At 44.3% G+C, this 19,921-nt stretch overlaps 1 protein-coding gene across 1 annotated transcript; it reads left to right on the forward strand.

Annotated features, from left to right (window-relative positions):
• Nucleotides 1–599: 599 nt before the first annotated feature.
• Nucleotides 600–18,760, forward strand: adamts5 (ADAM metallopeptidase with thrombospondin type 1 motif, 5 (aggrecanase-2)). Its single transcript, XM_005450037.4, has 8 exons — nt 600–2,026; nt 10,039–10,171; nt 10,409–10,576; nt 11,094–11,377; nt 12,689–12,872; nt 12,970–13,145; nt 13,234–13,409; nt 14,280–18,760. Exons 1-8 carry the CDS (start codon nt 938–940, stop codon nt 14,971–14,973), a joined length of 2,904 nt encoding a protein of 967 aa, XP_005450094.2. The 5' UTR covers nt 600–937; the 3' UTR covers nt 14,974–18,760.
• Nucleotides 18,761–19,921: the final 1,161 nt, after the last annotated feature.

Consider the following 19,921-nt stretch of genomic DNA (forward strand, 5'->3'; position numbering starts at 1 on the left):
TTCTCAGAACCAGTTGGAGCAATACAGCACCTACTGTATGCACGCTCACAGATTTCCCTCCATTGCTTCCTTTTCCTCCTCAAACACACACACACAGCATTAAATGTTCTCATACGGGGAACAGTGAACTCCCAGAGTTCTTATTCAGGAGCGGCCATAAATTATCTATTCCGCTTTAAGTTTTCTAAAAGTCTCCTTTCAAATCCTGCCGGCCTTCAATTATTAAAGTAGTCAAAGTGGTAAAAGTGTTAAAAATAACAGGCTGACGTTTAATGGAGGGGTGTCGGAGTTCACTTTAAAGGGGGGGGTCCACTTGTGTTTGGGGTGAAGTTTTTAATGTAAACTGGAAGTTGGTGTTGAAAACTTAAAACTGATGAATGCATAAGTTTTAGATTTTCATTATTTCTTCACAGGCACGAGTGACTTAAAGATAATAACAGCCTCCTCTTTCCTTTGCTGAGGCAACAGAAAATCCTCCAGTGACAGCATTGTTACGGTTTCCCTCCTCTCCTCTCCTCCAGCACTTGACTTTACTCTGATTTGAGGAAGAGAGCGAGAGACAGAGAAAAGAGGAGGGGGGGTGGAGGAATGGTGATTGAGCGCAAAGGGGGCAGGACTTTTTCCTCTCCGGGTCCTATTAAGAGCAAACTTTGTGTTTTTGTTCTCCAAGTTCAGCTCGGTGCTCTCCAGCCTGCGCACAGTTCCTCTCTGCTGCTCTTTTTTTCTTCCCTTTTCTGTTTTTTTTCTTTTTCTTGTTTTTTTCTTCCTCCATGGTTTTATTTGCCTGCCTGTTGGTGAATGCTGTGTGCTTTTGGATGGGAGCTCTGGACACTGAGAGGATGCGCATTTTGGAGGAACAAGCACTCAAAGTTGTCTTCTACTCTGGTCCAGGTTTGTTTTAGTGGATTCGTAGATGTTTGTCACGTTGGAATGAACAATGGTGCAGCTCCTGGGTGCTCTGACCGGGAGCATGCTCTGGTTTCGGCTACTGCTGCTGTGCGTCGTGGACTTGGAGCTGGAAGCCGGGCTTGCCACTTTCCAGGGTTTCTATCTTCCACCTGCGAACGGCTCGCCTCTGACACCTGCCCGAAGGACAGACGGGGTTGTGCGGACTATTGACCGGATTTACCACGGGGGAGGGAGGGTTGGCTACCTGGTGTACCTGGATGAGAGCCGCTTTCAGCTGGACATGGAACGAGACGAGTCGGTGCTGTCTCATCACTTCAGCCCCCAGTATGTGCTCGCCATGATGGGACAGAGCCCCGCGCCTCTGCAGAGGGAGTGCGTGTACCGCGGGACCGTGAACTCCAACCCGGAGTCCCTGGCCGTGTTCAACCTCTGCGGAGGAGGTCTCGAGGGCTTCTTCGCAGTGAAGGACGCGCGCTACACCGTCACCCCCATCGTCAGGGCAAAAGGACACGAGCACAATGTGCGCGCCCTGCAGGACAAGGATGCGGAGAGCGCGCTCCACGTGTTCACGCGCGAAAGTTTCAGCTTCGAGGAGATGAGCGAGGGCCGCGAGAGCTGCGGGACGCGTGACGGGCGCAGGAAACGCAAACGCCGGCGCAGAGGTCGCGGGAAGGGTAGACGGGAACGCGAGGGGCTCGCTTCGGAAGCGGAAGATAAGCGCGGCGCGCGCGGGCGGAGATGGTGGAGCCGGCTCGCCACGGCACCCTCCCCGGAGCCGGGCGCACGGCGCAGGAGGTCGGTGTCTCGCGCCAGGTACGTGGAGCTGCTCCTGGTGGCGGACGAGACCATGACTAAGAAGTACGGAAAGGACTTGAACCACTACTTGCTCACGTTGGCCTCCATCGCCTCTAAGCTGTACGGGCACGCCAGCATCGAGAACCCCATCCGGCTGTCGGTGGTCAAAGTGACCGCGGTGACTGACAAGGAGAAGGGGTTGGAGGTGACCAAGAACGCGGCGGCGACGCTCAAGAGCTTCTGCAAGTGGCAGAACCAGCAGAACCCGCTGGACGACGACCACCAGCACCACCACGACGCCGCCATCCTCTTCACCAGGCAGGTAAACAGACAGCCCCCTCCCTTATTTATTGATGTTTCTCTTTTTTATTTTACGCGCCTCCACCTGTCGCTTCTCCGCTTGCGCGCTCGCGGAGAGGCCGTGGCAGCTGTTGGAGTGTGACGACACAGTTTGTTTTGATTTCGATGGCGCACGCGGGGGCAGCTGGTTCACTATAACCGAGCAGCTCACACACGTCACATATTCGTCTTTGAATATGAAGAAATGTCACGTTATTCTGTGTTTTAATCGATTTCCCTAAATATAAACCCCGAAGCTCAAAACAGCAACGACAGTTTGCCCGCGTGTCTCTGTGTTCACACCCCTGTAGTGTTTATTTTCCTGCTCCTTGTGTTTTCCTCCCATCTTCTGTTCTGGTGAAACTCGCGTGCGTAAATCGAGCGCAGCGTGTGTGAAAACGGCCATAAAAACTGTATTTCCTGCCCCTGGTGTTTTTCTGGGCAGGCCCTTCTGTCTCCATCCCACCCACCCCCATCCTCTCATCCCGTAACCCTCCCAGTCCCCTGACAGCCCCAAAAAGCCTCGTAGTCTGTGTGATCTGCGCGCATTCCTCCCAGGGTTGGAGACTTGAAATCAGCTGCAGGGTGCAGAGCAGAACTATCCCTAAAAAAAAATTCCAAATTCCCCCTGAAGCAGCATTTAATTAGGTAGCTATCCCAGATTTCACCGCCCCCCCTTTTTCTTCTTCTCTTTCTCTCATCACTCCTGCCTGCACATTTTTTTCCCCAGTTACTTTTCCAGTGTCTGTCAGCTGGAGCCTGGGAGCTGTCAGAAAAACAAACACATCCACCCTGTGAGAAGCCCTGCGCTTTACTGAGACCACACTCATCTATCCCTTCTTTCACCATCCCTTTCTCTCCTCCTACTCCTTCCCTAAATGTCTGGCCTGAAGCCGCAGGGCAGCAACAGCAGATCTGCATGCATTTTTCACCTCTCCGGGTGTGGCTTTGTGGTGGTTTTAGCTGCAGTGTCAGATGGCTTCGCCTTGGATTGCGGTGGGTTTAAGTCATGCAAGGTCTTGTCATGGCTTGGGCTAAAAAAAAAAAAAGCATTGGTATTACCTCGGATCTCCTGCACTTGTGCATAGTTGGCACCAGCATGCATTGGCAAGACAGCCGGTAGTGCATACCTGAGGTCAGCACAGCTGGCAGAGTGGCACAGTTTCTGTGCGCCAGCCACCTCGTGGCTCCTCTGCCACTACACCTGCAGGGGTGTTACTGAGAGAGAGCTCAGGCAGGAGGAAGTGGCATCCTTGAGCGCTTGGGTTTGGCAGGCTGGACGGGCACGGAAACACTAATCCAGATACTCAGGCAGACTCGGGACAGACAGCCAGACTCAGAATGGATGGGAATTTTTTATGAAACATGACAGGCCGTGTACTGTGACTTCTTTCCAGCTGTTCTGCTGCTTTGATCTCATTAAAATACCCATGCTCACACGGGCATAACACATCCATCAGAGTGTCAGTGTACTGGTTAAAGTCGCCTTTTCATCTCCAGCATGCTATAGAAGAGCTTACAGTCGTGCACAGTTTGAAACTCCAGCGTTATATCATGTACATTCAGTCCATTTCTGTCCTCACAGGTTACAGTCCACATGAATGCACCTCCCAGGACTAACTATCAGACTTCAAGACAACTAAATTTCCCTTTTCAAGGGACGTAAAGGCACATGTATGTTCCTAAAGACCGAAAGGTCCATATTTCCACACTTTGTTCTAGAATTTAAAGTGCAATATTAAGACATATATATATATATATATATGTGTGTGTGTGTGTGTGTGTGTGTGTGTGTGTGCACATATATATTTATTTGAGTTTGAACCTTTATGTCGCTCCCTGTGATGTGAGATAAAGCTTTGAGTCAGTCTGTACTCCCTCCACTGTTCACGTGACAAACCACTGTATACCTAAAGGTACAATAACATAGTTCCAATATGATCCTCACTATATCACTCAGCACAATATTTTAGTGTCACCTCTCGCGGCTCCTACATTATTCACAAACCTGTCTCTGGGTTTCTTTCACACCCATCTCACCTTCACTGCTGAACCTGGAGGTCATACAGTGGATTCAGCCTCCCAGCGGTGCCTTTAATCATCCGTAACTTACCGAAGTCCTCCGATGAACTTCATAAGGTGGGTTCTTGATATCTATGTGTCTCACCTCTGCAGGACAAATGAGCCCAGTCGCTGCTAAATGCGATTAACATGTGCAGTGAGCAGTAGCACAATCAGGTAATGCATGACCTAGCTTTTGGAGGGTCGTGATTTTAACAAGCCAAAGAGAAGTTTCTGGCTATTAGAGGCAGAGTTGTTATGGGACAGGTCGACAGGCAGGGCCACACTGCTGCAGAAGTGCTGCAAAGAGTGAAAAGATGCTGACATCATGAAAAATGTCTGCTTCGTGAGAAAAGCACTCATATTTTGCTGTCAATTGTTGCATAAGAGTTGAGCTTAAGAGCAGCAAATTCTACACACAGAATGCAGCTATTAATGTTTCCACTAACTGAGGGGGTGCCAGCAAGAAAATAACTTGATTGGCCTCAAGTACTTCATACCTTGCTGCTTTTTGCCTTAAAAAAGAAGAACTATTTTCTCAGGAACATAACTTGTAGGCCAAATGGAAACTTGACGGGGAAAGACAAGCTCGAATGTGGCTTTGACTGTGCTCAAAGTTCCTTGTAAGCTCCATCTCACCGAATGTCAGAGGTGTCAAATAATAAGAGGACGTTGGTGAAAATCTTTCATCTGTGTATTCAGAGTGAAACTGTGAAGCAGAGCCCGATTTTTGCCGTCCAACGAAGTAGAACCAAAGCTCACCGTGACAGCAGAGTCAGGCCGTCCATTGTTCCCACACGAAAGGGCCAGATCGCACGGGGGCCCCTTTTGTGGTCGGGTCCAATTACTCCAACACCCAGTACCCGCAGTGTGCTGACCCGTGTGGCCGTGTCACCCAGTTCCACACATACCAGCACAAGAATAATACAACGGCTACATTGAACGGGACTTTGGACACTTTTGTGTGTGTTTGGCTGTGTTGTGTACAGTAGACAAAGCAGTACTATAAGGAAAGCATGAGCTGCAAAACTGTGGATATACTGACATGTGTACGTGTTCATGCTGCTGTTTGGGGGACGGGTTTCACTCGCTTCAAACATTTGTATCAATATTGCTCCCACTCTATGACCAACACTTGCCGACAGTGGGAAGGAAAAACTCTCTTTTCACAGGAAGAAACCTCCAGCAGAACCAGGATCAGGGAGGGGCAGTCGTCTGTCACGAGTTATTGGGAGGGAGACAAGAAAAAAAAACACTGTGGAAGAGAGGCAGAGATTAATAACAACTAATGATTACATGGAAAGTGGTGTATAAACAACCACAAGGTATATAAATGCATATATTAGGGGAAAATACTGTATGATAAATGTCTTAACAGCATTAATCCTCATGTGCCAGTGAGAAGCCTCAATGTAGAGACACATTACACCATCCATTCCCTCCACACAGTTGTAGTCATTTGCCCTCTGGCAGTATAAACACGTGTATAGTTTGGAGTCCCCCGCCCCTTTCCTGTGCACTTGCCTCCACTCCTCTCCAGCGTCCATACATTGAAGTGTACATTTCCCAGCCCTCGCCCCCGTCACAGCCAGTTACTCTATTTGTTTTCAATGCTCTTGATATTTCACATGTGCTTTACTTCGTCTGGCATATGTTGACAACCTGCAGACAGCTTTTAGATTCCAAACTTTCGACCCCCTCGCAACCCCCCGTCCCCCATGTCTGTCTGTCAACATTACATAACTAGCCCAGGAGTTTGGTTTGTCCCATGCCAACACACGAACCTCGCCCTCTTCACCCTCAAGATGCATCGGTGACTTTAAAGCACACTCCTGTTTGCAGTCATTTGCTAAAGTTTCCTTTGATTCTGGACTAAAGGCCAATTCATGTGACACAACAAATTAAAAATAACTCCATTTATTCGCTCCACCAAACTATTTATTTTCTCATTAACTGATAAGCAGTTTTTCTTTTGAACTGCACCAAGTGCAACTTAATCCGTCATGTGTGTTTCTTAACTCTTATCTGCCTTGCTTTTGTGTGCCACCTTCAAAAGCAGGGACTATGGCATCCTCATACTGGTTATTTATTTCTTTATAGTATAGAACTGAAGTGCTTCTGTTCTTTGATTAACTATGGCGTTCCCCAAGGATCATTACTGGGACTACTGTTGTTCAGTGTGCGCGTGCTGCCACATTGTCAAATCCATCAATGCTGATGACACAGACATTTCCAATAGTTCTTCCTAGACTTTGAAACTAGAGGTTTACTTGTAAGGAATCATTTGGGTCCATTTGAACATTCTTCAGTCAAAAGTTTTCAAGGATGTCTCCATTAAGCTCAAGGTGAAGTTTCAGCCTAGGCTGGATCTAAAATCAGGTGAGACAAATGTAGCAACCGTTGAGACTAGTCTGTTTCTGATGGGATGTAAGGGTTTTGGATGCAAAGCCTTGCTAGATAGGTCATGCACATGTTTTGGGTAATTTTAGACATGCTAACAAGCTCATGACAAAATATCTCAACCGCTTAGTTGAAAGTCTTTAATGTGGTTGCAAATCTTTTGTACTTAGCGCAAAGAACCAATAGCTAAGGCTGGGGTGAATTTCAAAGGTAGTTTTCAAAGGTATTTGGTCATATGTTAAAGTGGACACTCCTTCCTTCTTATATTTGATCATATTTTCAAGAAAATCTAAATACATAAGGACATTTTTTTTTACTAATCATGACTATTATGACTGTAAAATAGTCTCATTTTGTGCATATCAAAGACTGTAAAGAACAAGAGCAACCTATTAAAAGGTTGTTATTTACCTTTTGACGAATATGTGTCAGCTTTTGGTCAGCGTTACTCACTGGTGGCGAATCATTCGGAACCATTACGGTCAGTGTTTGTCTGTAATTAGGATTGCTGGAAATCAACCTGCAGCAGGTTTCACAGAGTGAGCTGAACTCTCTCTGCGAGAGGGACTGCTCTGTGTGTTTGGGTCTAGCCGACTGTTTGTTTAGCCTCGGCTTAGACTGCAAGTGGTCTTGTACCTCACACACACACAGACACCTACACACTCACACACTGCTCTGATCGTCTCTTGACCTTTGCAACCAGCTTGCCACCTGTTCTCCTGTTATTTCTGCCAATATTGCCGTAACTCCTTGTCCTCTCAGTTCTTCTCCTTAATTTCCGGCAATCCTCCATCCTTTCCCAGCTGTGACTGATTCTTGAACTTATTTTTCTTTACCCGCCCTGCTTTTCTTTTTCTCTGCATGTCTGCAGAGGCCTTCGAATGAAAGCGAGTTTAGGAAGTCTTGGCAGAGGGAAGCAGTAGAAAATATGTTCAGTTTTGGGGGGAATTTCCTGTATTATTCACGCATCACTATTTATCAAACAGGAGATTCCAATTTTTCACCCGCTTGTTACACGGGGTTATATCAATGAAAGGCATGTACACAAAAAAAGAGCAGAACAAAAACAGCTCTCACATTAATATCTGGGAGGGGATGAATGAATAAATAAATGAAATGGAAAAGGGGTGTAAAGGGCAGCGGGGTGAAAGAGTATGGGAAAAGGGGAAAAGAGAAAGCCAAAATATGAAGGCTAACTTCTCTATAAGTCCTCGGTTTCTGAGCAAAATAAACAAGCTTCCTTTTGTAGTTCTCAGGCCTTTCCACACACAGGCAGAAACTTCAGTTTGGCTCTAGTTAGCCATCCGTGCAGTCAGAATCAGCCTTTGTTTGCTTCCTCTTTCATCCAGCAGCTAATTGGCAAAAGCACATGCTGTCTTCCTGTATCTGTGTGCATTGTGAATTTCCAGTAAAATGCTATATATGTTCCATGTCCTTAATTGTATGCACTTACAGCTATCTGAGTGTGTGTTTCTGTGCAAGCAGGTCCCACCCAGTCAGTCATGTGTGTGAGTGCAGAACACAAGGCAGTTTGTTCCAAACCGATCGGCCCGGAACGGGTAAACACCCTCCCCACAGAGCCTCTCACACACGACCCAGCAGGCCTGTCAGCACCATTTAACATGACAATTCATCCTCTCCATGGGACATGTGTGTGTGTGTGTGTGTGTGTGTGTGCGCATGTGTGGAAATGCATGAATCTCAGTCTCCATATATGTATGTGCAACTACGTGCCGAACGCGTATTTATTTAAGCATGTCCCGTTGGACTGTACAGGCTCATGTGCAGGCCTGCGTGTACTGATGGGACGGTACGATTTGCCGATTGATTTTAGCACTCAGTGCAGCCAGGCGGCGCCGCCTGAGGCATCATCTGCATGGACATGTGTGGGAATCAAAACAAAGATCAATACTGTGTACTCTGGCGAGGCAGACAGACAGATGGCGGAGGAGAGAATGAGCAGAGAGAGCAAAAAAAGTGCATATTAAAATCATTTTAGCTTGTAGAAAGGTGCCAAAGAAGGCACATCTTTAATCTGGATCAGTCAGCACACTGGATTTAACAACAGCTTTTGAGAAATTAACATATTGTTTTGTGGTTAAAGACATTAGAAATAAATTGTGAACAGCTGGGACTTACTGAAACTTTTGTGTATTGTGTTGCAGGGACATCCACCATAATTGGAAGTCACCTTGTACACTTGCACAACAATACCTTGACTATCCCATCTAGAGGTACAACCAGTATAGCTGCCCTCTATCCAAGATGAGAAGTAGAAGTTCTTCTGTACAGCCTTTGGTTCAATCAGGTAGCCGGTGACTGAAATGGGAAACGCAACGACACCTGTAGCTCTTGCCATAGACTGTAGATAAAAGATGGGAGTAGCAACTGGTTTCTGAGCTTCTCATTTTGAAACCTCAACTTCACCATTTTGCCTCCCGTCATGTTGGTGTTATGACTCACAATATTTGGACAAGAGGACAAAAGACTTCATAAACGGCCTACGCCAAACAGCAATCCATATTATTTGTCAAATAATTCCAGTGAAAGCGAAATGGGAAACACAACAACACCATAAACCAGGCCCAGCTCAGTGGCTAGCGGGCGTGAGGCCTTGCAGGTCTGTGTCGGCACACCTGTCAAAGCAGATGAATAAGTTCATAAAAAATAGTTAAACCACGATACAGTTGTAGAGTTGGAAACTATCCACGATGAACAAAACCAAGCTGCAAATATCCTTTTATAGTCTGTATAGTGGGGTATTTTAACATGGCTGTCAGTCAAAACTGACTTTTGTTTGCAGGTACTCACAGTTGGCTTAATTCTTTAGCCCCATAGGTAGCGTGTTGGTTTTGGAAAGTGAAGAAGAATGACGTAAAACTTAACAATCATTTGACTTCCTATGAGCAAGCACTTTGGTGACAGTGGGAAGGAAAAACTCCCTTTTAACAGGAAGAAACCTCCGGCAGAATCAGGCTCAGGGAGGGGCGGGGCCATCTGCCGCAAGCAGTTGGATGAGAGAAAGAAGACAAGATAAAAAGACATGTCTTCTCTAAAATCTGAGCAATAAACTGTAATTCTGAGATGGGTTTGTTACTGGCAAGAGGAGAGAAGGGTCAACCTTGGGTTTTTTTGGTTTTTTGTAAAAGTGGTCGGAGGACAGCATTCCTAAAATAAGCAGGGACTTTGCTAGACACTGGTGAAGCGTTGATTATGGAGAGTACATGGGGACCAGTAGATTAAAAGGAACTCGTGGAGCTTCCTCCTACATCACTCGTAACTTCTCCTCCCCCAGCATGAGAGGACTGGTCCCTGCAACAAGCCAACCGTTTAGCTTCTTCAGCAAGTGGATGATTTCTATGCTGGAGCAGACTCGAGATCCAGAGTGGCTCATTATTACACCTTTAAGATATTTCATTTAATTGTGATAAACTACGGATTATCTTGGACCTCATATCTTGAGATTGAGCATGAAGTCCATTCTTTATTTGTTATTAGCTTTTGATTTAAATGTGCAGTATTTTCTTTGTCCAGGACCTCTGTGGCCACCACTCCTGTGACACGCTGGGTATGGCGGATGTCGGCACCATCTGCTCTCCAGAGAGGAGCTGCGCTGTCATCGAGGACGACGGGCTTCACGCCGCATTTACCGTCGCCCATGAGATAGGTAGGCATGGATACACACACACAGCAACACAAAGATGTAAACAAGCCAGGGCTTGCGCATGCACATCTGTCAGCACTCTGTCTTCCTCTCACTGATTAATCTCACACCAGTGTTCTCTGATGCCATACCTCTGATAGCATTAGGTGTGTTTTCTTTTCTCATTCTTGCTGCATGTGCAAATCTGAGACAAGTCCTTCAGGGGGAAAAACAAAAATGTCCTCTCTCGTTGTGACCCAGGTCACCTGCTTGGTTTGTCCCACGACGACTCCAAGTTCTGCGAAGAGCGCTTCGGAGTGAACAGCGACAAGCGGCTCATGTCCTCCATTCTCACCTCCATCGATGCCTCCAAACCCTGGAGCCGCTGCACCTCAGCAACCATCACCGACTTCTTCGACGACGGCAATGGTGAGCGTGGGAGAAGATGCACCACAGCAATACTAGTAATTTCGTTCTAAAAGTGAGAACTTTTCCCAGGCTGCCACCTCCAAATTGCATCCATGTGAATTTGACTGGTGATAGCTATCACTGAGAGCTGTTTACTACCAAGCAAAGCAATAATCTCTATTAATAGAGGCTTATTTACAATCCTATTAAGTTCTTTAAAGAGCAGAGTTGCAGTGCAGCCAAAGATCAGGATGAGTCATGCTTTGCATTCCAGTTTGATCAGGCAGTTTTATTCATGACGACCGTAAAGCACCACAGTTTGCTGACTTTTTGCTCAGCGTTTCCATGGCTTTCGGCGTATTTCATGTGCCAACAGCATGATTTAGGGCTTGACGGCATGTGCTGCTGCTCCAGCACTTTTATTGAGTGATAGGTCATAATGGCCTAGTTTATCTGTCAACTGAAAGAAGCATTCGTACACCAGTGCACAAACAGTATGCACGGCACGGATCTTTAAAAACACCTCCTTCCTCCACAGCCGAATGCCTCCTCGACTCGCCCCGCCTGGCCCTCCTCGGCCCCGAGGAGCTCCCGGGGCAGAGCTACGACGCCGTACGCCAGTGTCGCCTGGCCTTCGGCCCTGAGTACACAGTGTGCCCGGGCATGGACGTATGTTCGCGGCTGTGGTGCGCAGTGATTCGCCAGGGACAGATGGTGTGCCTGACCAAGAAGCTGCCGGCAGTGGAGGGAACGCCCTGTGGGAAGGGTCGCATCTGCCTGCAGGGAAAGTGCGTGGACAAGACCCGCAAGAAGCACTACTCGGTAAGAGGGATGGATGGATGGTGTTGGAGTGGAAGGTAAAAGACGCAGAGACAGAAGGAATTTGTCAGGAGAGACAAAAGGGAGTCGATAGAAATAGAGTTCTTTTTATAGCTCGCAAGCTGATATTTTAGGATCTCATTTCCACATTGGACAAACTTGTTTGTAGGAGACAAAGAGAAAAAGAATACACTTCATATGTAGAGCACACAGGGGTGTTTTTCAGAGAGCAAAAGGGTGGAAGTAGAAAGTCAGTAAAAAAAAATGAAAGCGAGCAAAAGATCAAATTCATTCTGTGGCTTCATTGTGTTTTCTGCTGTATTCAAGACACTGCTGATCTGTGCTATTTGTTCCGTCGGCCTTACTCAAACAGGCCCAAATTGAATTTGGCCTTAATGAGTTAAAGGATCCAATCTGTTCTTGGCGGACTGTCGACCCCGTGTGTGTGTGTGCATCAGGGGAGGAAAAGAGAGGGAATGACCAAAAAAGAAAGATTGGGAGCAAGGAGAATATTTTCTCCTTTTGTGTTTGTTTGTCACATGACGTTTGACGAGAGCGACTGGATCCTTGGCAGACGGCTGCACAGCTAGATGTGGCTCAAGTTCTGAGTCATTTCATTTTCACTGCTTGTATGACGAGCAGTTTACTGCCCGGAGCAAGCTTAAACCCACTCCCTGTATTTTAGATTTCGGGATCTTTTAACCTCTCTGTATTTCTTGAAGTATGATTGCAGATTGCATAGCTTTTACTGTGGAAAGAATTGGTTCAAGTGCCATAAAAACTCTGAAGTGGAATTAAATGGAAAGCTGTTTCCAAAGAAATAGGGGGATTACAAGATCAAGTTTGTCTCATAAAATGCAAAGAGCTACTTATCCAGTTGTTTTTATCGCCAATGAATCATGTAAGGCTGGTTGGAAAAACACAAAAATAGTCACGTTACCTGAAGAATTTCATTCAGGCTGCTCCTCCGGGGAAGCATGTGAGCCCTGACCGCAGATAGAGCCTCCTCTGCTGCACTAACGAGTGGCTTTTAAAAAGAGTTATTATTACATGACCATAGTCTCCAATCTTTTTCCGTCTCTTTTCCAAAGCGAACGTCACATTTTCCTTTATCGCAGATCTCTCTCCAAACAGCTTTTCCTATGACACGTGATTTGGCCAACTCCGGCTTCTAGCATGTTTGATAAGCACTAATTGTTCTCTCTCATCTCCTTTTTTTTCCTTCATCTTTTATACCCTCTGATCTTTCCTCTGCTGTCATTTTTGCCTCTTTCATCTTCCCTCTACTCTATGCTCCTTTCGCTCCTCTGCCAGGCGTCCAATCACGGTAGCTGGAGTTCTTGGGGTCCTTGGGGTCCGTGCTCCAGAACTTGTGGGGGTGGGGTGCAGTTTGCCCAGCGCCTTTGCAACAACCCACCACCACGGAACAATGGGCGCTACTGCACGGGAAAGAGGGCCATCTATCGGTCTTGCAGTGTAACACCGTGCCCAGCATCAAGTGAGCGTGACAGCTTAAGAATGCATAAGATATAAGTGCACATCTATTAGTACGTAGTCGTTAATTTCAAACCTCTTTTTACTGCACTTTTCTGCAGACAAGAGTTTCCGCCAGGAGCAGTGTGAGGTGCGCAACGGTCCCCAGACAGATCCCAAAGGGGTGAAGACCTTCGTTGAGTGGGTGCCTAAGTACGCAGGAGTTCTGCCTAAAGATGTGTGCAAGCTAACTTGCAGAGCAAAAGGAACTGGATACTATGTGGTGTTCTCTCAAAGGGTGAGTTACTTAGACGACGGCGCTGATGTGTATTTAATGAAGGGCGAGATGTGCAAGATTGATCACGATAGCGACTTTGTGTTTTCAGGTGGTAGATGGGACAGAGTGCCGTCCGTACAGCAGTTCGGTGTGCGTGAAAGGGAAATGTGTGCGGACAGGATGCGATGGCATCATTGGCTCCAAGCTTCAGTTTGACAAGTGTGGTATATGTGGAGGTGATGGCACAGGATGCATACGTGTGGTGGGAAACTTCACCAAGAAGAGGTAAGGCCAAAGGCATTGTATGCATCGTAGCTCCATTGCATACATGCATGAGCAGGACTGTTAGTTTAAAGCTGGTCAGTTTGTACATGGAAGATGTCAACAACTATGTCATATTGCTTCTTGTCATGATACGCTCTTGTCAGTATTTACATAACAGCATCACTACTTCATAACTGCTGACGGTGGCGCTGCAGGTAGAGCAAATCGATGTTAATTTGTAGTGAAGCAGAAACTCGCAAAGTCAAATGTTGGACAGTCAATTGATTATCTAACTCAATAGACAAATTACAACTTTCAATTCAATTCAATTTTATTTATATAGCGCCAAATCACAACAAAGGTCGCCTCAAGGCGCTTTATATTGTACAGTAGATCGCACAATAATAAATAAAACTTCATTATTCTATTCACTAGAACTAACACAGAATCGCTACATCGTGATACCTTTGTTGTATTGCTATAATTCGTACCATGAATAACTATGCGATACCCAGGCCTAAATGTTAACTCTGATTATATCTAATTATCAGTTGGCTTAAGATTTTATTTTGTGTTGTGCTAATCCTACTATATGGCTAGTGTACTTGTAACAGTAGCTAGCGTGAAAAAAGCTCACAGACTTAGCTACAGTCATAGTACAAACAAAAATATATCCGCACATGACTATTTAGGCAGATATCCGTTAACTGTTGCTCTTTAACTTCCTCTATTTGCATTTGTTATTAGTGTTGCTAAACAAGCCTAAATTTATTCTGATTCTATAGCATGTGACAGCAGATCTAAACACTGAAAACGGCTTTTAGTTTTATGAGGACAAGATCGTGTGTTATTTACTGACCTGACCCCTCTACTTTCTCTCATGCCAAACAGTAAGGGCTACACTGACGTAGTGAAGATCCCTGCAGGCTCTACTCATATCAAGGTTCGTCAGCACAAGGCCAAGGACCAGACCCGGTACACCGCCTACCTAGCTCTTCGACGGCCCAATGGAGACTACCTCCTAAATGGCAAGTTCATGATCTCCACCTCTGAGACAATCATCCCACTCAACGGTTCTGTGCTCAACTACAGCGGGTGGAGCCAGAGGGATGAATGGCTTCACAGTATGGGCCCCGGGGCTCTTCAAGAACCCTTGGTAGTTCAGATTCTAGCTACAGATGCCAAAAAGCCTCTGGATGTCCATTATAGCTTTTTCATGCCCCGTCGGACAAATCCACAGCCACGGTCACTTCCTCTCATCCCCAATCCAAAGTTAACTGCAACACTGTTTACTACGACAAGAACCACCACCACCTCCACCACCACTACCACTAGCAGTACCACTTTGTCTTCCTACACCCCTCCTCTTCTTGTTCCAGGGCCATCCACAGCTCCAGGTCCCTCAACCCCGGCCCCAGGGCCGCAGTGGGTAACGGGGCCGTGGATGACCTGCTCCAGGACTTGTGACACTGGCTGGCAGAGCCGGACAGTGCAGTGTAAGGACCGGGATGGGAAACTGTCTAAAGGATGTGTGCTGGGTGCCCGCCCCTCAGCCTTCAGACACTGTCTGGTGAAGAAATGCTGAGGTGGCAAAAGAAAAGTGTAACTGATTAAAGTCTCAAGTGCTGGATGTAGAACTACGAACCAATGAATTAAAAATGTCCAACCTTAAACAGGACAGTGAATGTTGTCAGATAGCACCCAGAATAGACTCAAAGAGACTCTGAGACAGATTGGCATGGGTGTACCTGACCATATGGCAGAGGAATTACCTGGAATAACAATAGCTATGCAGAATCGAGAACAGTTTTGATATGATAGTGATGACTGTTGCCCTGCCATGGCTAAGTTGCATGCCACATGGACAAATAACTAACTGTCTTTACTTCAGTCTCCAAATTCTGGAGGCCTAGTGTGTGTTGCCCTGTAATGGCATGCGTGTTGTGTCTTCTTATGATTCCATGTGTTCATCTCACTGTGGGAATTTGGAAATTGTCTTTTGTCCCAAGACAAGAGCCCCAACCAAGGGAAGCCTTTGTTACTCATCTCATCATCAGTCGCACAACTTTCACACCACATGTCATGAACCTAGATTGTCATCTCCTGTACCTTTGACATTTTAGTGTCTCTCACTCTAAATTTCCTGGAAATTTAGGACAGAAGGCAACCCTGACTGACAAAAACGTCTCTTCCATTAAACAGGCTTCCATTCTGTTAAATAGTGGTCCATAGTCTTCCAATCAAAAGTTCTTTGCCTATAAAGATGTGACTGAAATGTCCATATTACTGTAGCTGCAGACAGATCACAGCTACCCATGTATTTTGACTTCAGGCATTTGCTTCTTTCTTTGATAGATCCAACTGACAACCAAAATAAGACTGAGACTGAACATAAACAATTTTCCATTGTAAGGAGTAAATTAAGTTTCAAACACAAACAGATAGCTCATGAATACAGTTTCCAGCTGAAGGTACATGGGGAGATTGGCTCGATGACCAAGAACGAACGTGAAAACCCAGACATTGATGATACATTGTGTTAAAGCTCTATGATTAATCAAATGTACCAAGGTCAAGACAACTTTTGAGTGATCACTTCACTCAGAATGAGCATAGGAAGACAGTTTATCCTAAAGACATCAGTATTGATTCTACTGACTTTTATAACTACCCATTCACTGTAACAGCAGCATAGCATCTTAAAAAAGAAGTTGACAAAGAGGCAAAGTGACCATGACACTCCTTAATATTTATGGAGAGTGATAGTGACTCACAGGTCTGGCACAATGCTTGGTTTTAATGCCTGTGCAGTGTGTAAGTGTGTGCATGTTATGTGCCACTACCCAGTCCTGTGTTTTAAGCACATTGAGTATATACCGTGAACATGTTTTACTACGTCTTGAAACTTCTTCACTCTCAGCTCCACATATGTCAGTCATTATACTGGTGCTGAGAGGGTATTTTTTGTGTTAGTTAATGCCTGTTTGTCTGTTTATCTGTTTAGGAAATTATGCTAATATGACGTTGTGTGCCCTGGATACTCGCAACGACAACAAGAGAAATAGTAATGCCGTCATTATTGTCCTTTTGCAATTCAATTCTTTTTTTCATCACATTTTACTCTTTTGCTCATTTTACATGCTGTCCAAGTCATTTTTTTTCAGGACTGATGGGTGAAGTTGGCCATCATACAAAAATATATTGATGTCACAAAAAGGTCCTTTGGAACAAGGATGAAATTGTTCAATTTGATTGGTGGTTGTTAAGAGCTAATGTCTGACCTTTCGTCAGTAACCTTTTGCTCTTTGCACAAGTCTAAAGACCAGTCGGCAACTATAATAATAATATGTATGGATATGTGAATATCCATACATTCACATATGTGAATAATATGTATTGTGTATGTACCAGCTGGTGAGTGGTTGTTGAAGGTTGCTAATAGTTGTGAAATCAGTTGCTAAAGCCCCTATCACTCAGGCCTAGAGACTGATCGACAACCAGTCACTGACTTGTTTGCAAACACTTGCAAACTATTTGCCAAGTAGTGAAACTGTGCAATGCAAAGCAAAAACAAAGACTGTTCACCTTAAAAGTCAAATTTGTGTTGGTTGTAGTGGTAAGGCACAACTTTTACTGTAAAGGCAAACGTTCTACCTTTTTGGTTTGTACTGGTGTTTATCTAAGCTTCACGACAGCTCGGACAGTATATACATTGATATTTTCCACAAAAACTACAGGCAAGTACAGCAATTTGCTAGCGCCCAAACAACAACAAGTGCCCTGTACAGTCCCTCTTTGAGACCAACAGCCAGCAACCTCCAGCATCCACTTGCCAACACATTTGCGCATCTTTCCTCTATGCCCAGTGGTTGCCAAGGGGTTACTGACCAGTTTATAGGTCTATGTGTCTGAGGTCTTAACTTGTCTGGTGTTTCAACCAAAAAAATAAGTATAGTTTGTTGACAGATTGTTTTTTAATTCAGCAAATGGTAGCATTTTATATGGAATCTAAGGAGCTTGTAAAGAAAAGCGACTGGACTTCTTTAAGTTCTAAAAGATGTTTTATCTCTCATCCGAGAGGCTTCTTCAGTTCTTAGATCAAATGTTGGAGAGTTCCAGGTATTTAAGCCCTAGTGGGAGTAGCACCTTAAGATGGTCGTCGACCCATTATTGATCATAAGTGGACGTTAAGGCGCCTGGGAATTTTAAAAAAAATTTTTATATAGACTCCAGGTTCAGCTATCATTAATGTTATTGGAAATATTTTAACTAACTACCGCAGCAGTTGTTATATGTTAGCTAGTAAACACTGATTGTACAAAAAGAAGTTGCCATTGAATTGTAAAAAGAAAACAAAGACAAAACACTTGTCTTTTGTGAATTTACACACATAGGCATCTTTTAAACAGAGTAGCGCACAAAACTAGCATGGCTTGCTTTATGCTAATTGCAGATCAAAAATACACTCAAGAAAGATTAAAAATACACACACTGGCATGTCTAAAGTTCAAAAATATGTCATTATACTGTTCTTATTCATGTTTCACATAAACTGGAGTGTAAAGTTTTATTCAAATTTGCCTATGTTTCCTGTCTGAATGCTAAGCTAAGCTAACAAGCTGTTCCAATACGACTAATGCTTAGCACCTGGCAAATAGATATTAAAACAAATCATTTAGGCAAAACCTTGCTAGTTAATACTTAATCTACTGTAAGCTTTTGTTTAATTTAAATAGACCAACTCCTTAAAATCTTTATTTTGGGGTTTTCTTTAGCAACACTATATGAACAGCATTAATGTTTCCATAAGAATTTAATACTGAGGACTTTAATTACCTCACTTATTGTGGATAATATTTAATCCCTAGTATAACAAAGTAAAGTTAATTACATATCTAATGGGCTTAAAAAATACCTTCCTGTAATTGTATTAAAGTATCTGGCACCTATTACATTTTCCTGTGTGACCAACCTCACCCATCTGGCATCTGTGCAGGAGAAAACAAAGCATGAGAAGAAGTTGCTGATATGACATGACCGAGGTCACTCTTAAAATGTTTTCTCTTCGCCGCTCAGACATTCACATTTATTTACGCAATGTAGACAATGTTTGTACAATGCATAGATCATTCATATGTGTTAGTATTCAGCCATGTTGTAACAGTAATGTACACATGCAGTCACATTGAAACAATCCATCATTTGCGCAGATTTCAGACATAAACTTCGCAGACACAGACTCCACACACAACCTGACTCTGACTCTTCCAGTGGGGAAAACCCCTCTCGCTGAATGACAGAAACACAGCACTGAACTTGTAATTTATTGTTTGTATAACTGGTATGTGTGAATAAAAAAGCAATGAGATGAGTTTTATTTATTATAGTAATTTTGTATCAAATTACTATTTAACTTAGGAATATGACTGTGCAGAATCATTCCTTTGCAAGAATATAGTGTTTTCTTTTCTAGTCACCCACATGAATATATGTATATAAAATCTATATATTTAAAAGTCTTTGTGTCTGTGTCGTTTTTATCATGGCATCAGTGTATATACCTGATGGTAGAGTCAATAATATATTGTCTTCCAATTACAGATTTAGTAAACTAGACTAAAAAATATGCAGATATTTTTAAATGACAAATACTCTACTACAGATATTTGATCCATTCTAAGCATATACTACTCTGACCTCTGAAGCTGTACTGTTGTAAAATAATTTAAGTAAACACTTCAGTGGTAAAACAAGAGCCATGATTCAGTAGTAGAAACCACATGGTTTTAGGACATGTCTAAAATCCACTGTTGAATACAGATTGTTAGTGCATCCAGCCATGCAAGTTAAGCTTCTACCATGTAAACATACATGCAGAAACACTCCCACCTTCTCTGGGCCTCAGTTGGTTTAGAAACAACCAAAGTGAATTAAAAATCTGTCCTGTTGATGGACAAGTAAAAACTTGACAGTCTTTCTAGAAATCACTGTGATCCTTCGGGTTTTAGGTGAAAGGGAAGATTTGGCTCGTTACCAGTTTCTAGCTTATTACATTGTACACATAACTTGCACATCTGTGAGGGCACCATTAATGGTGGTTGATATACAGGGAATATTGTATCCCGCTTCCAGATGACGTCTTTTGCAAGGAACACCCTGCTTACCTTGCAATGATGCCCAGAAATATTCTGCATATATTACACCATGACTCAAAGGTAAAACAGTCAGGGCACCACCCACAGTCAAGCTCTGAACCCATTAAGTGCATCTGGCCCAAACTAACAGCTCTAATGAAGCATCATTTTCCTTCAAAACTAAAGAAACTGGTCCCCTCAGCTTCCGAACACTTACACACAGATCTTAAAGTGGCCCAGAATGACCCATAAATCACTTTAACCCTTGGGCGTCCCTCAAAATTTACACCCTTTTATGTCCCTCGTTACCCAAAATGATCCCTTTTTCCACGAGGGACGCACAAGGGTTAAATTAATTAAGGTATTTGTGAGTTCAATTAATGAGCAATTAGATGTAAA

Source organism: Oreochromis niloticus, linkage group LG23 (genome assembly GCF_001858045.2).
Source record: "Oreochromis niloticus isolate F11D_XX linkage group LG23, O_niloticus_UMD_NMBU, whole genome shotgun sequence".
Classification (NCBI taxonomy): domain Eukaryota; kingdom Metazoa; phylum Chordata; class Actinopteri; order Cichliformes; family Cichlidae; genus Oreochromis; species Oreochromis niloticus.

Bases quoted from the DNA above. Each gene is read 5' to 3' on its own strand.
- adamts5 (XM_005450037.4), top strand. From the start codon at position 938: ATGGTGCAGCTCCTGGGTGCTCTGACCGGGAGCATGCTCTGGTTTCGG. The intron at 11,378-12,688 runs GTAAGAGGGATG...CTCCTCTGCCAG, and splicing joins CCCGCAAGAAGCACTACTCG to GCGTCCAATCACGGTAGCTG. The intron at 13,146-13,233 runs GTGAGTTACTTA...TTGTGTTTTCAG, and splicing joins ATGTGGTGTTCTCTCAAAGG to GTGGTAGATGGGACAGAGTG.